The following is a 20,298-nucleotide window of genomic DNA, read 5'->3' on the forward strand; positions in this document are numbered from 1 at the left end:
AATATTGCTATTCCATCGCAAAATGTATTACAGCAGAGTCAGTCTACTACAAGATCTACCAATAAAGATGCCTACCGACAAATCCAGTGTTACAAAGACAGCTACAAATTTTCTTTCTTTTGTCAAACCATTAAAGACTGGAACAAATTATCATCCGACATAACCAAAAACACCACTACAGAAACCTGCAAGGGTGCACTCACTCACGATGTGCTCCTTGATACCTATCCACACCTGAAGTAAACAGACAATCACGTTTTATCTTAAATTAGAAAATTAAATAAAAAAATTAAATATTAGAAAAATTAAATAAAAACGAAAAATCTATAAACAAAGAAAATTGTAAAAATTGATAATATAACAAACATATAACCAGGAACATATATATAGATAAACTGTTCCCAGATATAACGTTCAATTCAATATTTTATTTGAAAGAGAACAATAGAGGCATGATCCAAATACAGACAATAATATATTCAACAACATATAAAGGAAATAAAGATAAAATTGAGAATGGAAATGGGGAATGTGTCAAAATCACAGAGAAATGTGATTGTATTTATTTATGTATTTTCTCAATCAAAAATTACCCTTTAAGTTGCATGGTTTTGGCTTAGAAATTTGGATTTTATAATGTATAGTCGGTTGAGACTGATTAGGTAACAATTAAAATATATGGTGGCGGCACTAATATAATTGCACCTAATATATAAACAAGCTCTACCCACTACACATGAGAAGTTTTTTTTTCTCTAATTAATTTTTTTTTTCAAATTTAATTATTTTCAAAAGTTGAATTGTTAATCATGAAAATAAGATTTCTGTGATGTCATTTTAAGTCCCAGGAATTCGCGAGAATTGATTTTGCACCATTTACCCCAGAGCTTCTGTGGGCCGCTTAAGGACCCCAGACCCCTCCCCGTATGACTTCCTTCCCCTACATTGAGTACACCTCATTTTGGCCTAGCTACGCCCCTGGTAAGTATAATTTACAATAACCAAAAATTATATCGATTCTGTACATTATTTAATGCTAAACTGAAACTTAAAGTGCAGTATATCCCTGGTAATTCCACAAATGATAAAAAAAACTTCCCCAACGTTTAGCCCAAAACTATTAATTTTCAATAGTATTAGGATTGAAATAGTTTGCCTCAAAATCTTTCAAGCCACTCTCATTTAATGAAGGTTATTTCTCAATCACGGTGGGGGTCGAACTAAACATGGGATTTTGGGAACAGTAGTGCAGTTGGGAAAACACCCAAATTTCATAAATTAAAACATTGAGAAAAAATCACGATACTTAATATGTTTCCGATGGCAAAATCATGACCCATTCATAGTTTTCTCAGTAATCACATATTATACAATATAAATAAGAAGATGTGGTATGAGTGAACTTGGGATGTTTTCGTCCTGTAACACCTGAATGTGGTTTCTTGTGACTGTGGCATAAAAAAATACAAGTTAGAGATACAAAAATACCTCAATAAAGCTAACAATAGTGTGTTCTATCCTAAAAATATACGAAATATTCCATATTCACAGAAACAGCAGAATGTTTTTGCAAATTTGAGGCCCCAGGGGCAAAAAATAGAGAAAAATCCATAACCCCTGGGTTATAAAACAGATAATTTAGCCTGTAATTTTTTTTTATTATAAAGTTCTTCTGTAAAGAAAACAATAACTGTGCTTTGATTATATGCAAAAAAAAAAACCAGATTCCAGCAGTCAGTTCTATAAAACTTTTAGTGAATTCATATATCAGACTGGTAACGTCATACATACAATTTTTGCAAATATGGCTTAAAAGCCCTGTTCATTGATAATTTTCTATGTTTTCTGTGTATTGTGTGCGATTTTGTCCCATGTACATTTACTCCATATCCTTTCATTTTCTTTTGTTTAAACACTTCTAGTCATATATTGGCCAAATTATGTTAGATGTATAGTAAGAGATAACATTATTGTGAAAAGAATTCTTCACTGACCATTTGAGGCAGAAATTGTGAACTTTTAAAAATAAATAGGCATACCGTAAGATGTGGACTGGAGACACAGGCAGGATTGGATATAATCTTGAATGTTGTAATGATTAACTACTTAACTTTACATTTATAGTATTCTGAAATGCTTTCAATTTGTTATCAAAATAGTTTCATACAGGTTCTAGGCATTTCATGTCAGAAAACATGCACATAGGGTAAACTGACATTAATTTAAGTCTTGTTTTCAAATTCTTTAAAAATTGAAACAGTGGTGGGGGTATAAAATGTACTGTAAAAGAAAAGTTAAAGCATATGCAGGGATTTTTTTATGCTATGATTCTGACAAATAACTATTGTTGTGAGAAAAAGTATTTTTCAAGAGTTTTCTATTTGAATAAATGTTAGTAAAGGTTGCACTTTGTAAATACAGCTATTTCACAAACCACGCCTCTTTGGGGAGATATATAATATTCATAGATATTTTGTTTTGTTTCCATACTGGTTCCCAGATATGATCTCTATATTTCATCTCATAGATACATAACTTGGGAATGTTACCAGTATAAATAAACATAAATAGCGGCCGCCTTGAAATCTGAGGAAGACACAAAGTGAAGGGAGGGGTAGTACATAATTTTAGTATAAGTTTAAACTCTTAGAAGTTCGGGGCATATAAATGTTGAAAATATGCCGCACAGCCCTATATTTTGACCCATAAAAAAATAGAAGTGCATATGAGCTTTCCATTCTAGGATATAATTTTTTACGAAACTTCATAGTAAAATTGGAACAGTTTTAGCCGTAAAAGGAGTTCCTATGGGAAATTGCATTGTCTACATTTACAGAAATGCAACCTTAAAGTTTATATTTACAGTTAACACAAGCACTGAAGTAGTTGACAATTATGTATTACTACATTCAATGTTTGGATGACAACGACTGTTACACAATGTGTACAGATTTTCCCCGATTAGGGTCTTAAAAATAATAACCAGAAGAAAAAAACCGGAGCTAAAACAATAAGTCTCAATACATCGTCGATTGATTAGTGCATGCTAAACGTCCAGTGGCAAATATTTCAGGCATATTTAGAACTGTTTTTGCGGGAACATAACAGTAAGAGATTCGCTATACAAGACCTTACAGAAGTCGTTAACCAAATCATTATATATGATATTGTCCTTATTTGACTTGACATTTTCTTAAAATTATTCCTTGAGTGCATCAGATTTTTATTTTGCATATTTTGCCATGCGAGCGATTCAGGCTCCAAGGAGCCTCTAATTTTTCATTTACTAATTTTTGTTATGAAACTGTAAAACAACATTATAGCTTAACAGCATAAATGCACATACCTTTGCATATGTCAAATGATGTTCTTTCATTTTAATCTTGATTTTGTTCAAAATAGTTTCATATTTTTCTCTGTTCCATATTACATATTTTTAATTAGAATCAACATTTTCATTTACATGGTTTTTAAAAATCTTTGTTTTGTTGTAAGAACAATGTGCCCTTTTGTCATTGTAAAGAAAAGCCTAAATGTCATTAAATGACCCTCCGAAAAACAGAGCAAAGTAGCTTTTCTATACGGAGTTCTAGTTATAGACATTATAACTATCAAAACCTCAAAATCTACCTGCAGCTACATTCTTTTAAAGAATGATCTTTATTTTACTCAATATTTCTTTGCTTTACAAGATATGTTTATCATCTATTTCGTGTATTTCATATTTATAGAATTTGCCTGAAACTGAACAGGCAATTTGTTGAACTTTCATTAGAAATTTCAGGCATTTTAGAAAATTACTAGGTATTTTTAGGCATTTTTTAAAACGCCTGTCAACTTCAGGTATTTTAGAAAATGCCTAAAAATTGAGTCATTTTACAAAACGCTTAAATTTAGAAAATGTCTGTAACATATATATTTGTTTATTATAGTGCAACCTGAATATATACATAGTTTTACAATTTACAATACAAATATCAGCCAGCCTCCATAAGCTTATTTTTACTTCTGAAATTACTGCTGAATAAAAATTTACAAGTTAACAGCCTTTCTTGTTACTGATTATGTACTGCTTATATATAAACATTGTAGCACTTGTCAGTGGCTTGAAAGGTTTGTAGCTTTTCATCAATTTTAACAGCATTGTCTAACAGTTATAGATGCAGTGTATTCAAAATTTTTATAAATGACTTTCCATCTTATCCTGACTCCTGTCTGGATGCAGTTTCCCTTCACTTAGAGAAATTGAATTGTTTGATGTATGCAGATGATATTGTAATTATGTCATAATCAGCCACAGGTCTCCAAAGTAGACTAAATCAGATAGAAAAATATTGTGCTGACTGGTGCCTTAAAGTTAATATTAGAAAAAACTAAAGTTATTATTTTTAATAAGGCCGGAAGAATAACTTGATTGATTGTATCTCTCATTTAATACAAATACTTAGGTGTTCACTTTACTGCATCTGGAAGTTTTCATCTAGCTAACACTGAACTAAATAATAAGGCTTTTAAGGCCTATTATAAACTAAGAAAGGATTTTATAAATTTGTCTCTGGGAATAAAATCATGTATACATATTTTTGATCATCCCCTTAAACCCATTTTGTTATATGATTCAGAGGTATGGGGAGGTTATAATGTTTCTTGTAATAAATTACAATCCTCCTTATTTAATCTTGAAAATATTTATAAAAATCTTCAGTGTGAGAAACTTCATCTCAAGTTCTCAAAATTTGTTCTTGGTGTACACAAAAGAAGTGTAAATTTTGCTGTATTATCAGAACTGGGGCGTTCCCCCTACATTATGATATTGTAAAGTCAATTGTTAAATACTGGTATAGATTTGAAAATCTTCAGACTGAATTCAGTCTGTTGAAAGACCCTTATAAATGCAGCCAAGAGCTTCACAAATCTAACATAACTTCTTGGTTCTCATTTGTTAAGAAATTATTAGAAGTTTTTGAAATTAAAAGTAAAACATTTTGGACAATATAAGTTTTTGAATATATCTAACAAATTAATTCACACTAAATATAATAACAATTGGTATGTTAGCAAAAAAAATGTTTCTGATGGAAAATTATTCAATTATTTGAAATTTAAACAAAATTTTGGCTATGAAAATTTCTCTGGTTAAGAACTTTGATTTTAGAAGAGCTATTTGTAAATTACGTATATCTGCTCATAAGCTTCAAATTGAATTTGGCCGTTTTTCAAATATTCCACGAAATGAAAGAATTTGCAAAAAATGCTCTTCTGGCTGTGTTGAAGATGAAATCCATTTTTTAACTTCATGTGAAAAATTTAACTCTGATAGAGATGCTCTCTTTGACTTTGTTTGCCATAAAATACCAAACTTTACTTTACTGGACAATCAGAAAAAAATCATATATTTATTAAGCTGTGAAGACAATCAGGTTCTTAATGCTGTTGGAAAATATATTCAAGTCAATATGAGTTAGATGTATTTATTTCTCATATAAATATATGATATACTATAAAGCAAGGGCTTTTTTACAGTCTAATTGTATTGTAATTGTGTATTTAAATTCTATGTATCTATGCTAATCAATGTTTTTTTTCCTTATGCTTGTATTCTCTATATGCCCCTTGTGGGTTCTTAATTGGTAATTAAATATATCTTATCTTATGAAGCACTTTGTTCCAAAACTATTAAACATCAATTATTCTAAATTGAGAAATAAGAAAGTTATTTATCAATGTCATTTGTGCAAAAAGTTGTTTTTTAAGTTACAGATAAATTTTGTGTACGAATGTTAAAAATATGAATAACGAATTTGGTAACTACTTTTATTCCCTTACTGGGTAAGGTTTTAAGTTTGTCATATCGGATAGATTTGTAAGATCATAGTTATATTTGGTTTGATAGTCTGTTAACATGGTAAATCGTTGTGCTGCATATGTTGAGCAATGAGGTACAAAATGAGTCTCATCTTCAACCGAGCCTGACTTGCATATCTTACATGGGCGTCTTTCTGCTGGAATTCCTTGATAGCGACCCCGTTCGATTTCTAGCGGGAACACTCAGCATCTTATTCGTCGATCTTTCTTGTCGAGAGATGTTCATTTTCACATACGGTTGCACCGTGTAGGAGAAATTCAAATGTTTATAAGTTCGGAGTTTGGGCATTTCCTCTAGACTCTCTGACATTTTAGAAAATGAGCAACACGACGGGTGCCACATGTGGAGCAGGATCTGCTTACCCTTCCGGAGCACCTAAGATCACCCCCAGTTTTTGGTGGGGTTCGTCTTGTGTACTATTATTTGTCTGTTTGTCTTTTTATTTTTTTTGCCATGGCGTTGTCGGTTTGTTTTCGATCTGTGAGTTTGACTGTCCCTCTGGTATCTTTCGCCCCTCTTTTTTAGACTGGTGTTTCCACAAAAGCGTGTCCTTAACGATTCCGACCATAAATTTGTCACTAAGTCCATCAGTACTATTAAAAGTAAATAAGTTTAAAAGTTTAAAAGTCGACAATCGTTCATGAGCGATTTTACGTTCTTACTCCACGTATCACAGTCACGATTCACGATGGTTGACAGAAAAGCGACAATCTCATAAAAAGGTTCGTAGCGGTATTCTCTTCTTGTTCATGCTAATTAATTAAACGACACCAAAGTTTAACTATCTGACATTGACATCGAACTGCCGGTGGAATCCATCCCATTTCACCTGAAATAGCTGGAATTGGTGTGAATTTCCCAACGCCTAGAAACAAACGAATTGCTCTGTTTTGCAAATTATCGAGATCATCGAAGGGTTTTGTACCCTATACACCAGAAGCATAATCTGTAATTGGAGTTACGGTACAGTCGAAGAGTTTAAGTGTGTGTGTCTTAGGGAGCTACCATTTGATTTTTATTGCGGGGGGGGGGGGGGGGGGGGCTAGGATGAAAAATGTTGTCCTGCCTTTTTATTTTTCCCTGTATTCGGTCCTGCTTTTTTATTTTTCACTCTATTCGGTCCTGTCTTTTTTTTTGTAGTTTATCCTGACTTTTTTTACATAAATTGTTATCCTGCCTTTTTTTTTGGCAAATAATCTCATCCTGCCTTTTTTTTTTAATCAAAATCCCTGTCCTGCCTATTTGTTTCAAATTTCATCCTAGCCCCCCCCCCCCCCCATAAAAACCAAATGGTAGCTCCCTTAGTCAATACCCAGATATCGATATTGCGGTGCGTAATCAACTGGAGTGTCAAGATCGTAGTCTTATTAATGTTCATATTCAAAGCCAATTTATTTGACCAGTTGTCAAGTACACCAAGTTGTGATCGATTGTATTCCGTTAGCGGTACTAGAAAGTAGCACAATGTCATCCGCATACAACAGGGCACTTAGCAAAAATTCATCCTCCAATGTGATTCCACAATTGATAAAGTTAATCTGAGGAACTAGGTCATTAATGCATATATCAAACAATGTAGGTGCAAGATTATCACCTTGTCTGACCCCTTTGCCGATTAAGAACCAGTTGATGGTTTTGTTCAACTGGCTTCTTATTATGAGGTCCACATTTAACAATTGGTTTGGTATCTACATGTTTGACTTACAAAATCATATACCTGATAAAGCATTCAAAAGAGTTGTGCCAAATCTAGTTAACTAGAAACCAGGGATAACAATAAACATGGTGTCATGCAGGGAGTTATTATAGAGTTAACTATACAGGGTATGGACTTCGCTAGTTGTTGAAGGATGTATGGTGACCTATAGTTAATTTAATTCTAGTTATTGGATTTTTGATGGATATCATAGTTGTCTCATGGGCAATTATGCCAATACCCTTATCTTAATACTAGCATTCAAAAACGAAAATACATGTACGTGCTTTACACCTCCCGGATCCGCCACTGGAAATGTGAACTTGGAACTCATAATTGTCAAGTTGTGAATAAGGAATGTACCCTTCACATTTCACAGATCAACTTTAAACTGGTCAATTTCACCTTTGAACTAGACAATGTTGATTTGGAATTAAGAAATGCTAAGCTAGAAATGAGAAATGTCAATTTGGAAGGGAGAAATGTCAACTTTGACACATTCCCCATTTCCATTCTCTATTTTATTTAAACTGCATAAGAAATGTCAAATTTGATATGAGAAATATCAAATTGAAAATGGGAAATGTCAAGATTGAAATGAGCATGACAACTGTCCTGAATGGTCTTGCGTTGAATTGACATCTTTTTAAAGGATGGACGTCACACGAGGGGGGGGGGGGTCTCGACATGGGATTAAAAAACACCCTCCATTCATATATTGAATAATTGTGAAATCCCTACCTATACATATATTTCACAGCGAAATCATAACCCATTCATATATTCATCAGCTCAAATAGTACCTATATGCATATACGAGTTTGGGAAATTCAGTGAAGATCGTTGCACAACAAACTGAAAAATTATGACCCATCGATATATCACAATTGGTCAATTACTACCTATTGATATATTTCCTCGGTAAAATTGCACCCCGTTGATATATTTGACGTATCAAGAAAGGGACCCATTCCAGCGGCACATATGTATATACCTTCATGTAGGAAGAGACCCCCCCCCCCTCCCCCGTGGGACGTCATCATTCTTTGGTGGACTTATGTCACAATTGACGACAAATATCATCCACATATCCTCGTCCTCTTTTCAATTGTGACATTACAGAATGCTACTTATCGTTTTTTACTTGCCGTGATCAAACACGGTAGATGCATATTTGTATAGCAGAATTACGGAGCTTATTTTGTTTTGAAGGGGTTAATGTTACATTTGCTTAAGGGCATACGATACAGTTACAGGGGAGGTAATGACGTTGCTAACGTAAAATGTTATTTTCGCGACAGCAAACTGTGACATATAGGGAAAAGATGCATTTTTCTACTGTTTTTTTTTATGATTTAAACTGATTTAACTTGAAAACGAGTACATGGACCCCTCTTTTTTTTTTAAATTGCATTAGGTTTGATTACGTACGAAGATTATTTGTATCAATTTTAATGAAAAAGCCTGAAACTTTATTAAAAGTTTTAAATTATTTACAAAGAACGGTTGTACATATTAAGAGCATATTTATGTAAAGAAAATGTTCATAATGTTTCTATAAAAGTTCCCTTGTGTTTATCTGCTGAAATAAAAAAAGTTAGGTGTGTCTATCCAAATGATAGAGATGTTAAAAAAAAAAACGAAATTTTTAGTAAATGTCTTTAATTTCGACCCCCTTTATCTCTTAAAGTAGCACATGAAGGTATATTTTCTATTACATACTTGAATTGCTTAGGTGAAAAATAGATTGAATGCAAATTTTTGTGAAAAATTCATCATTAAAGGTTCAGTGTTGTATTATATTTTGAATTTTGATTAAAACCTTCTGTAATGATATTGCTATATCATCTTATCGATCTATTTACATTTATAGAGACTCCGCCTATCTTATCTTGATTGACAATATTAACAGTTACACGTGCTTAAAGTTCATTGACTTTATCTATATATAACACACAATATCATGTGCAGTTCTATATCATGTAGTCTTACAATAAACATGTATTAATTATATGGATTAACAAAATTGGCCTCTAACGATGGTAACATAACACCTTCCCTTTCAACATGTGGTATCATTGCCACTGAGACAACTCTCCACCAGAGACCAAATTACCTAAAAGTTTATAGGCAACCGTACAGCTTTCATCAATGGACATTTATTTAGCCATACCAAAATAATAACAGGACAGTTTTTAAACTCCGTTTGCATTAATTTCAAAAATGTCATTAAAGCATGATGTAAAATTCAAGATTTAATGGTTTCATCTGTGTTTTGGCTTTTCAGGAAACATAAAAACTTTAAAAAAAAGTTTAGATGCCAAGAATAAATAAAGTTTCGAGCAAATTTTCGATTTACAGTAAATAGACTAAAATAATGACAAACATGGAGGACTTTGTTTATTTTTGCATTTTAATCGAAATAACTGTAATGCATTCCGAGCGACGTAAAGCTTTGTTTTATTGTCGCAAAAGTCCGTCGACCTGACTATGTTACGCATCTCCAGGTAAACTTAATTTGCTACAGTTAAAGGGGCACTAGCTGCCAAATTCATGTTCACCGATTTGACTCAAATTCTCATATTTGATTTATAACAATGTAAAACATTTATCCACATTATAAAAAGTCTAAAATAATCAATTTACAGGGCATGGTCTCGATAATATGTAACTTCGTTTCGTGTGTATTTTAGTCTAGACGCCATCTAATTAACTATCGAGTTGACCCCCGAATACCTCCGATAGCCATATAAGCAATATAAACATAAATATAGATATAAATAGAAACTGGACTCGTGCAATTTGATTTTTCTAGGTCTGTTTAATTTCATATTATAGATTAAAAATATATGTTAATCATCGTTTTTACCTGTATAAGAATGATTTTTTGTAGTTCGAATCAGTCAATCAAATGATTTACCGTTGGTTCACTTTCAATGTTGACATTCTTTTCCTTTAAATAACTCAGCACGCACGATTCATGCGTTATCCATCTCTAGCTAAGGGGTTAAATTGAAGTTCATATGAATACGGATTTAATGAGGTCGAATTATTCACTTGCAAGTGAATAATTCATCATCAATGTTTCTTAGCTTATTTTGACAAATTTGAACCATACTGGCTGCTAAAAGCGAATGTTTATTTCACTATTTTAGTTTCATTTATGATTGAACAAAAAAGATCATATTTTATATTTTTAATATATCTCGAAGCTAGTGCCCCTTTAAATCTATACGTTTTATTGTAAGCTTGTTTAAAAGTTTTTTTTATAAAATGTCTATTTTTAAAGAACCACAGCATCCATTGATTCAGACTTTACATCAGGTAGCACTTCCAAATATAAATCTGTTTCGCATCTTGAATAAATTGCTGGTTTTTCCCTTAAATGTGGTAAAATGGAATGATATGGATGCAAATACCCCGTGTCTTCGCTTCTGACACTAGATCCACAGGGATGTGGGTCTGTATTTAGTTCTGTTACAGCAATTGGTTTTAGATATCCAGAACTACATTCATTCTCTTGTGTATCAGGTACAAATTCAGAATGATTGTCGTGCTTAAACATTTTTGGTAAGATGTTGTCGTCGTATATCTCACTTTCATCTATAACATTGTAAACGTTCTCCTCAATGCTATGCTGATCTTCAAAATCACCAGCGGTATTAGTTGGTTCTAACTGCTGCTCCACATAGGTCTTCGAACTGTCTGATCTACGTTTGTATAAGCATCCAAGTGCTACTGTCATAAATGCGAACAGAATAAAAAATATGGTAATCCCTGTTGAAATAATTGTCCTTTCTCTGTCGGATAATCCTAAAAATAAATGAAATTTGTCTAAACATTTCATCGGTCAATAGGTTGTTGTCTCGAGTGTTTGCAAGTATATGCACGCCTTGGATGGTATTGTCATACAAAATTAAGAATCTAAAAAGTGAACATACACTTCTTTATTTCTCTTATTTTTTTTTTTACATATGTTGCATCCAAAACGCGTTTCTGAATATAAGCGGATCCCATAACTATTATTGTCAACTTATTCTTATTCCGACATGAACTGTGGTAACATAATTGCTAGACAATCGCTTGTATCGGAAAGTATTAGCCCAATCATTTACATTTTTACCTATTATGTCTGTTTGTTTTGCTCCCACATTGTTGTCAATATAATGGAATTTAATGCGACTGTCATACAAGTGAGAGATTTAGCTAGCTATAAAACCAGGTTTAATCCACCATTTTCTACATACGGAAATGCCTGCATCAATTCAGGAATATGACATTTGTTTTCAATGCGTTTGATGTGTTTGAGCTTTTGATTTTGCCATTTGATAAGAGACTTTCGGTTTTGAATTTTCCTTGGAGTTCGAATGTTTTATTCACAACAAAAACAAAATAAAGATCCTGAAAAATGCTGTTTTGTGTTATGCAACCATAAACTGAAAATCATGCAGCGGCGACGGTGTTTACCAGACTCAATCTTGAACTAAACTTTCCGAACAAAGAGGTGTTTCCATTTTACTGCATATTAAGTTTATCTCTAAAATGTCTAAGTAGATACGATATGAAATGGTTCGCGTTTTCTATCATAATTATCTCAGTAGAGTGTTGCTGCTTACAAGAAAAACTATGAATCAATGGTAAAGTTGAAGTCATTCCTTTGACATGTTTACAGACGCCATCATTATTTTGTTGACCGTTATCAAATATCTGTCATATATCTGTTCAAATCACCAAAGCCACAATTTTGACCTCGTTTCCTCAATTATAATATCATCAATTTTTTTTACATATCATGAGAAATACCAACAGGTCCAACTGGTACTCAAGAGGTAAAAGCTTCGAGCGGGCCACCAATTGAATTTCCTATCATGATTTCCTTGATTGATGACGGCTGCTTACAATAGAGATATTAAACCAGGAGTTCCAAGTAGTGAAGTTGAAAATCATCTCTTCAAAATTTACGGACGCCATCACGAGTTGGTTGACCGTTATGGATTATCTGTTTCACACATGACGACGAATATGTTTGAATTGTCGTAACCACAATCCTGTCCTTTTCTCCTCGAATGTGACCTACCGAATTATAGTGATCACCAGGTTTTGTACTTACATGAGCTACACGACGAGTCTCACATGTGGAGTAGGATATGCTTAACCATCCAGGTCACCTGGGATCACCACCGGTTTATGGTAGAGTTCGTGTCGGTCAGTCGGCTTGATTTTTCTATGTTGCGTTATTTTGTTCTTTGTTTGTTTGTCTTTTGATCGTTTTTCGTTTCTTGTCATGGCGTTTTCAGTTTGATTTCGGCTAAAGAGTTCGAAGATCCGTGTGGTATCTTTCCCCTCTCTTTTAAAACATGTTATTAATAGTTATTTACATCACAGAAGGTTAAGACGAGAGGTATTCACCATTCTGCTATTATATAAATCTTAGTAACATAAGTCGGGTTTGTAATATTGCTCAATCTATATATTTGCTGTATAGAATTTTGTTGATTGAATGTTTGTATTTTCGTAGTTTTTCTAATTGTTCATGGTGCCGTCTTTTTTCGTATATGGTTTTGATTCCCACTGAAGGTCTTCTACATCTTTTCATTGCCAGGTAAACCAGTACAGATGTAGATGTATTGCTATTCAGAAAAATCGAAATATTTTGAATCTGAATATGAACAAAATAGGTTGATTTAAGAATGTTTTGTTTTTTTAACAATACGGTGGTAGTTTAAGGCAAAATCATGTCACCCAGTTATAAATATTTATATATTATTTGGTAACACATTTAGTTAGCTATACAATATTACCTGTCTTATTCCACTCAGTAGAGTTAATTTCATTTGAAGTGTTTTGTATCACGTTTGAGGACACTGCATTTGACTCCGTGAATGACAATGTGGTGATCGTTCTATTTTGCAGACCTAATACACCATAGAATCAAATTAGAAAGTTAAAAGAAAAAAGCTTATTTGAAATATCTTTAATATTCAATCAATCGCGTGCTGAAAACGGCTGTTAGCAGCATTCTTTACCATCTTTGTAACTTTTCCAAAACAAAACCGGATGAATTTAAAAGAAAAAAATATTAGTTTGTAAACACGCGATTAAAAAAAAAATCAACGTATGATAATCGTAAACAAAGAAATGAATCAATTTTCGACGTTCAACATATACAGGGAGAGAAAGCTACTTTTTTTTCTTTTAACTGATTTGGAGTTCACGAACGCAAAGTTTTTTACAAAACTTAAGAAGAAAACAAAGGCTGTTTGACTTTAGGACCAAATTGCTGAAAACTGACATAAGTCGAATATGATATTTCTAAGTATGATCTTGGCGTATTCTTCTGTAGTTCTGTCGGCATATCTTATCTTAACTATCTCTTTGATGATATGAGGAATTTGAACTGTAGGTTACTTTGTGATCACTAACATGGACGAGAGGTATTACGCTCGGTGTTTTTTCGTCATTTTAAGTTGGATTTACAACTTTTTTTTTATAATTTATACCTTTGTAAATTAAAGCGATTGTTGTTTCCCGATGTTCAAATCTCGTAAATAAATAAGATGAGAAAAAACAACAAACAAAAACTGAAATAATGGAACAAACTGCGAAAAGGGTCGAGCGAGACCGGTGCGTCGGCTGGGTAAGGATCTCCTGCTATGTATGTATCACCCGCGTTGTGAATTCGCACTCTTTCAAATTAACAAAATCGTTAAAATTAAGGATCAGACGATTAGTGTGGTATCTGGAGATCTAAGACTGAAATGTAAATGTGTATCAAATATTTGTTCAAGAATACATAAAACGATATAACGAAAACAAAACAATGAAGTTAAATCAATTACTGAAGTCACTAAAAAGAAGTATACACGATTGAATAGATAAAAACATAATGCTTAAAACTTTCGTACAATTGTATTTCAAGAAATGAGTACATACATATATATCAGCAGCTGACTACTAACCTGGGTTATCCATGGAATATTACAGGATACATCAAGAAAAGTTGTTTCTTGAGGTAACTATGTAACAAGCATATTTGATAAATAAATATATAATGTCGTTAAAAAATGACTGTAAAACTATTTTAGTTGATTGATTTGCATTATAAGTTTTCAGGAATTGTATTTGAATGCTCTGGATTGAAAAGCAGTTCCTGTCTACTACTGAAACTCCTGTTTAAACATCCAATGAGCAGTCATGAGCAGTGATTAGGCATCGTTTCTGTCTTTTAACTACCGCAAGCCATTACACACTAAGAACTCGTCAAGATATATAAGTTGTCTAATCAATCGTTCTGAATATGCATGACATATTTATCTTCAAATTTTCTGTGCGTATATATTTTCTTGCAATTAAAATATTTGTTCATTCTTAAATAGCTTTCCAAAAGATTTTACTTACTTGAATATACAGTCACCAATTCTGAATCTTTTATTGTTATACAACCTTGAACATTATCACACCTTAAATGAATGACATTTTGCATTAAAACGATGCCAATTCCCTATGTGTTTGTCCAACTAGCAACGTAAAAATAAAAAAAAAGTGCTTTAAATTACTAGGTATTTATAAGTTTATCATATCATTCATTTATAATGAAGATAACAAGTTGAACTTATTTTTATACAAATTGTAACGTTACCTCTGATAGATGTTCCTTCTGGAAAATGCAACTTTTTAACACTTTGTTTAGGTACTCAATATATGCCAAAATCTCTGCAATCTTTATAAATAGGATAAATAAAGTAAGAACCTCAAAGTAAAAAATTCTTCAGTTTGTTCAGTAAAGTTTTGTTGGTTGACGTTTGATATTTGAGTTTTGTTTTGATTTTTATTTTTGCTCGTGTGATTGTCTGGTTTTCTTTGTTTTATTATCGCCTTGGTATCTTTTTTCCTCTATTTTTGTTTTGCATATTCCAATAAAATTTAAATCTATATTTCAATCTAACGGTTTCTTGTCTACAAGTCTTATATTTTATTTGATTTTGCTTGTATAGTTTTAAAACAAATATCACCTCATTTCTGAACTACAGTCACAAGGTAAAGCACATTTTCGTCCATAAAAACCATCCTCACATGGCTTACAGCTTTCTCCGTCATGTGGAATATATCCATCATCACATTCTAGAAAAAAGTTGAATGAAATACATAATTTTTAATGATCAATTAGCTGCCAATTTAATGTCCAACGAATTGACCCTCACTCTTGAAATCGTATCAATATCAAACTGAAATGTAAATCATGATTATTTATGTTATATATTGCATATATTAGTTTGTTGAATTCACATATTTGTCCAATTTGTAACTGATGTTATTCTTACATATTGATCAGTTTCTTTTTGTTCTTGCAGCAGCTGATAGTAAAGGATTTAATTCTGCATTACCGTGTTCTCTATGACGTAATTCGGGTTTAAATATTTTCCCCTTGACATTGATTTAGGAGGGGTAAATGGTTGATTTTCCTATTTGACTCAGCAAATTGAAACAGGTGGTTCCATCAAATCTGACAAAAGAGCTTTACTAGATCCTAGAAATGAATCAAGCAAGGCTAATAGAAATTAAAATTGTTCTAAAATTTAGCAGTCAGTATAATAAGTTGAATTTGGCTTGTTTATGAAGGAATTTGTCCACATGACGACATAAGGGAAGTAGCTATTGCTCAAATTGTGTCAATCGAAACCAATCTATACCTATCTTCTACTTCTACGGATGTAAGTTGGATATATGACATGGTATAAAACGTATTTTTTATTTAATTGGTACATAATTAACACAAAATACTACATGTAAAACATGTGCCACGACAAGAACAGAAAAACGACCATAAGACAAATAACAGGATGCAAAATACAACAAAGAAAACTAAATGGTGAAAACGTTTTGTCATAACTGGCCCTCACATGGTGTAATCCAACGTTGATTTGAGTTTGTTCATCATAAAAAAATAACTTCCTTTAAAGATTTGAATATTTGTTTTTAAAATATATATGCATGTGAAAATAATCTCATTATATACCTCTAGGTTCTGCCGAACAATTATCTGATATTTGTTATGTGTCTATGCTATATTCTTGTTATCATACGATTCAATTTATTCTTCTCAAGACTTGCATATATTACACTACAGGCATGTCCATCGATGGATTTATTTTAATTTATGCAAAGGAGAATAATCTCGTTACATAAGTAAATTTTTCTGCCAACAAAGCTGCACTCATTTCCCAAAGAAAATATGACAGTAACGAACATCTTATACTTTTGTTTCGGAAGTAAAGATTTTGTTGAAGCGTTTTTTTTTTGTAATTTTCTACCTTCAACTCATATACGTAACAAAGACACTCAGAACACTTTACATGGTTCAATTCGGTGGATGCTGATAGCAGACAGACACATGCCGTAGCTTTTTCGTGACAAAATTGTTGAGGAACTATCGACAAAAAAGATCATTTCAGCTTCCCAATTGTGAACTGTCCATTTCTATGTAGCAACATTCCAACAGTATCTGCATATGAAATATATATTTCCCAGTTGATACGATATTCCGTAGCTTGCATTACCTATAATGATTTCCTTAATATGGTTGCTACTAAAAAGGAAGGTTTTAAACCAAGAGTTTCAGCACGACGGGTGGCACATATGGAGCAGGATCCGCTATCCCTTCGAAAGCACCTAAGATCACCCACATTTCCTGGCGGGGTTCCTCTAACTCAGTCCTTAATTTTCGATGTTGTGTTTTTTGTATTGCTGTTTGTCTGTTTGTCTGTTTGTTTTCTGTGCATGATATGGTCAATTTTTTTTCGACTTTGAGTTTGAATGTTCCTTTGGTATCTTTCGCCTCTCCTTTCCAAACAATGACGTTAACATGAGTTGGTTGACCGTTGTGGCACCTGAAATCCCCCAGGTTTTTTACGGGGTTCATGATGCTCAGTCTTTAGTTTTTTATGTTGTGATTTGTAGATGTCAATGTACAATTCATCTGCATTGAAAAAGCCAGATTGTCAACTGGTTATTTCACCCTCAAAGGTAGCATCAACTCAGTTCTGTGCTCCTGGACTGACCTTAATTAGATAATTTACTCATGAAATGTCTACGCCAATTGATACAATCAGGTATTGCTTCTCAAAAGCCAATATGTAAACAAATAAGGAGTTGCGGTGGGATTCCATATGTGAGAAATTTCCATCAGATACCAAAATAAAATTGAGAATGGAAATGGGGAATATGTCAAAATAACAACAACCTGACCAAAGAGCAGAAAACAGCCGAAGGCCACCAATGGGTCTTCAACACAGCATGAAAATCCCGCACCGGAAGTGGGCTCCAGCTGGCCCCTAGATAAAAATGTGCACTAGTTCGGTGAAAATGGACGTCATACTCCAAAACATATAAATGAACTAAAATAAAAAAACATTCAAGACTAACAAAGGCCAGAGGCTCCTGACTTGGGACAGGCGCAAAAATGCGGCGGGGTTAAATATGTTTTGTGAGATCTCAACCCTCCCCCTATACCTCTAGCCAGTGTAGAGTTAACACACACACAGCAATACGCACAGTAAACTCAGTTTAAAAGAAGTCCGAGTCCGATGTCAGAATAGATAACAAATTAAAAGAAAATAGTAAAATGACAATTATACATAAATTGACAAAGGACTACTAGCAGTTACTGACATGCCAGCTCCAGACTTCAATTAAACTGATTGAAAGATTATGTCTTCATCATATGAAAAAACTGGATCAAAGAACTACTAGTATAGGTCACCGTTTGTCTTTTAAAATTAGCAAAACTCATACTATATAGTAAGCTATTGTATACTGGCTTGTTATAGCATAGATAAAGACCAAAGAATAAAGACAGGAACAATAACAGGTCAATGCACAGTCGTCAACAATAACCAAAGCTTGATCCGTATAGTACATTATAAAAGTCACCGTAACAAAATGAGACACAACATATTCTCAGACGAAAAACAAAAAAAAGAAAAATATGAACGAAAAAGATATGACAAGACAGCAACTAACGAAAGCTACTTGAAAGACTTAGGACAGCAACATAAAGAATATGACATGATTAAACATGTATCAACTTTCTCATAACCCATTGCATTGATTAAACACCACAACATAGAAACAAACTGTACGAATCTTAGAAAAGTAAGCATAGAGTTAAGTTGTATAAAATACTGTTGTCACATTATTCTTTTTCTTCCCCTTTTAAGAGGGGTCTCTGTGGCCGAGTGGTCTAAGTAGTCGAACTACTGTATCACTAGCCTGTCAAAACTAAGGATTTGAGTTCGAATCCAGAACGTAGCAGGTGCGCTCGACTCCAATTTTATTGAACTTTATTGTTAGTTTTCCCACCGAAGGTCGGCGGTTCTGTCCGGGCACTCCGGCTTCCCCCACCAATAAAAACTGACTATCACGAAATTGCACAAGAATAGTGCTGAAAGTAGCGTTAAACACCAATCAATTAATAAATCTCATTTTTAGTCATCGACAAATAATTAATGCAATTGTCCATTTTGTTGTTTGTACTATAGTAAAGAAACCCCATTAATCGACAAAAAAAAAAATCTAAAAAGAGGGTTTATGTTTTTTATGTAAATATTGATAATATCTTTAAATATCGAAGAGATACGTACCCACACATATACCATTCTTTCTCACACGATTATCACAGCAATAAAATGTTATCCCATCACTGAAAAATTGATAAGAAATTAATTTTTTTAATACAAATATTAATCTACTTAAGAAATTGTCGTTATGTAACAAATATTATGATGCTTGTTACCAGTACCAGAATAATGTATATTATTTTAGGATATGCTTACCTTGTCGACCTTGAATGTGTCTCACATTGTTTAGAGTTCATATAATTTAGATTTTTTATTTTTGTCATGGTATGTCTTTTCACTAGGTCTTATTATTTTTGAACAGACACCAATGATTTAAGCCACTGGAACTAAACTGAAAAAGGGACGATGATGATTTTCTTGTTCACTTTAGATACACACAAAAATTAATTCCCTCTATCAACTTTTAATCTTATATTATTTTAATATATTTACTTCAAAGAATAAAGGCAATGTAAAAAGTTCAACATACCTGTCAAAATGAATACAGTCAGAACTCGATAACACTTTAGAAACATAACACAAAATAAAAATAATTACTACAGAATACATTTTTAATTGAACCAATATGTAAACATTATATATAAAAGTACAAACAAGTATATGTAAGAGTTGATCTCATACGGAAATTATTAATTATTTTGTTGTATATTTCCTGAATAAAAAAAAAATATATCATTATATTTGTAACATTTGATTTGCATATATACCATGAAGTACTTAAAAAGCAGAAATGGATAGATTCATTATGAAATTAATTTTATCTAATGTTTTATTCATTCGAAGAAATATTTCCTATTTTATTATCCACACAACAGTCAGTATCATTGACAGAGTTCATACTATTTAAACAGAGGTTAGGACTGGGGATGTAATATAATTTCCCTCTTGATTGCAGCGATACATATCTTGTAAGAATTTCATTATCTAAAAGTTATTCAAGCAAATTATCAAAATAAATGTTCTTTACGTAAAGCATAAATGCACGATCGGAAATTGATAACTTGAATACTGGAATCAGAGACAAAATTTCAAATCCTTTTTTCTGGAAGGTTTGCACAATGTAAAAAAAATCACCTAAATTACATAATAGGTAAAGTCTT

At 32.6% G+C, this 20,298-nt stretch overlaps 1 protein-coding gene across 1 annotated transcript; it reads right to left on the reverse strand.

Moving 5' to 3' along the window:
• Positions 1 to 10,743: 10,743 nt before the first annotated feature.
• LOC127699806 (uncharacterized) lies at positions 10,744 to 19,771 on the reverse strand. The gene is made up of 6 exons (XM_052203168.1): positions 19,668 to 19,771; positions 19,202 to 19,260; positions 15,575 to 15,683; positions 14,961 to 15,022; positions 13,364 to 13,477; positions 10,744 to 11,375 (listed from the first exon to the last, which is right to left on the reverse strand). Exons 1-6 carry the CDS (start codon positions 19,745 to 19,747, stop codon positions 10,846 to 10,848), a joined length of 954 nt encoding a protein of 317 aa, XP_052059128.1. The 5' UTR covers positions 19,748 to 19,771; the 3' UTR covers positions 10,744 to 10,845.
• Positions 19,772 to 20,298: the final 527 nt, after the last annotated feature.

This window comes from Mytilus californianus, unplaced genomic scaffold (genome assembly GCF_021869535.1).
Source record: "Mytilus californianus isolate M0D057914Y unplaced genomic scaffold, xbMytCali1.0.p SCAF_41, whole genome shotgun sequence".
NCBI classification, from domain to species: Eukaryota; Metazoa; Mollusca; class Bivalvia; order Mytilida; family Mytilidae; genus Mytilus; species Mytilus californianus.

What these genes read in the sequence shown, in the direction of transcription:
- LOC127699806 (XM_052203168.1), bottom strand. Translation starts at nt 19,747, where the DNA reads ATGTATTCTGTAGTAATTATTTTTATTTTGTGTTATGTTTCTAAAGTG. An exon ending in GACTGTATTCATTTTGACAG is followed by an intron (nt 19,261 to 19,667) that starts GTATGTTGAACT and finishes TCAATTTTTCAG; the next exon opens with TGATGGGATAACATTTTATT. An exon ending in GACTGTAGTTCAGAAATGAG is followed by an intron (nt 15,023 to 15,574) that starts GTGATATTTGTT and finishes CATTCATTTAAG; the next exon opens with GTGTGATAATGTTCAAGGTT.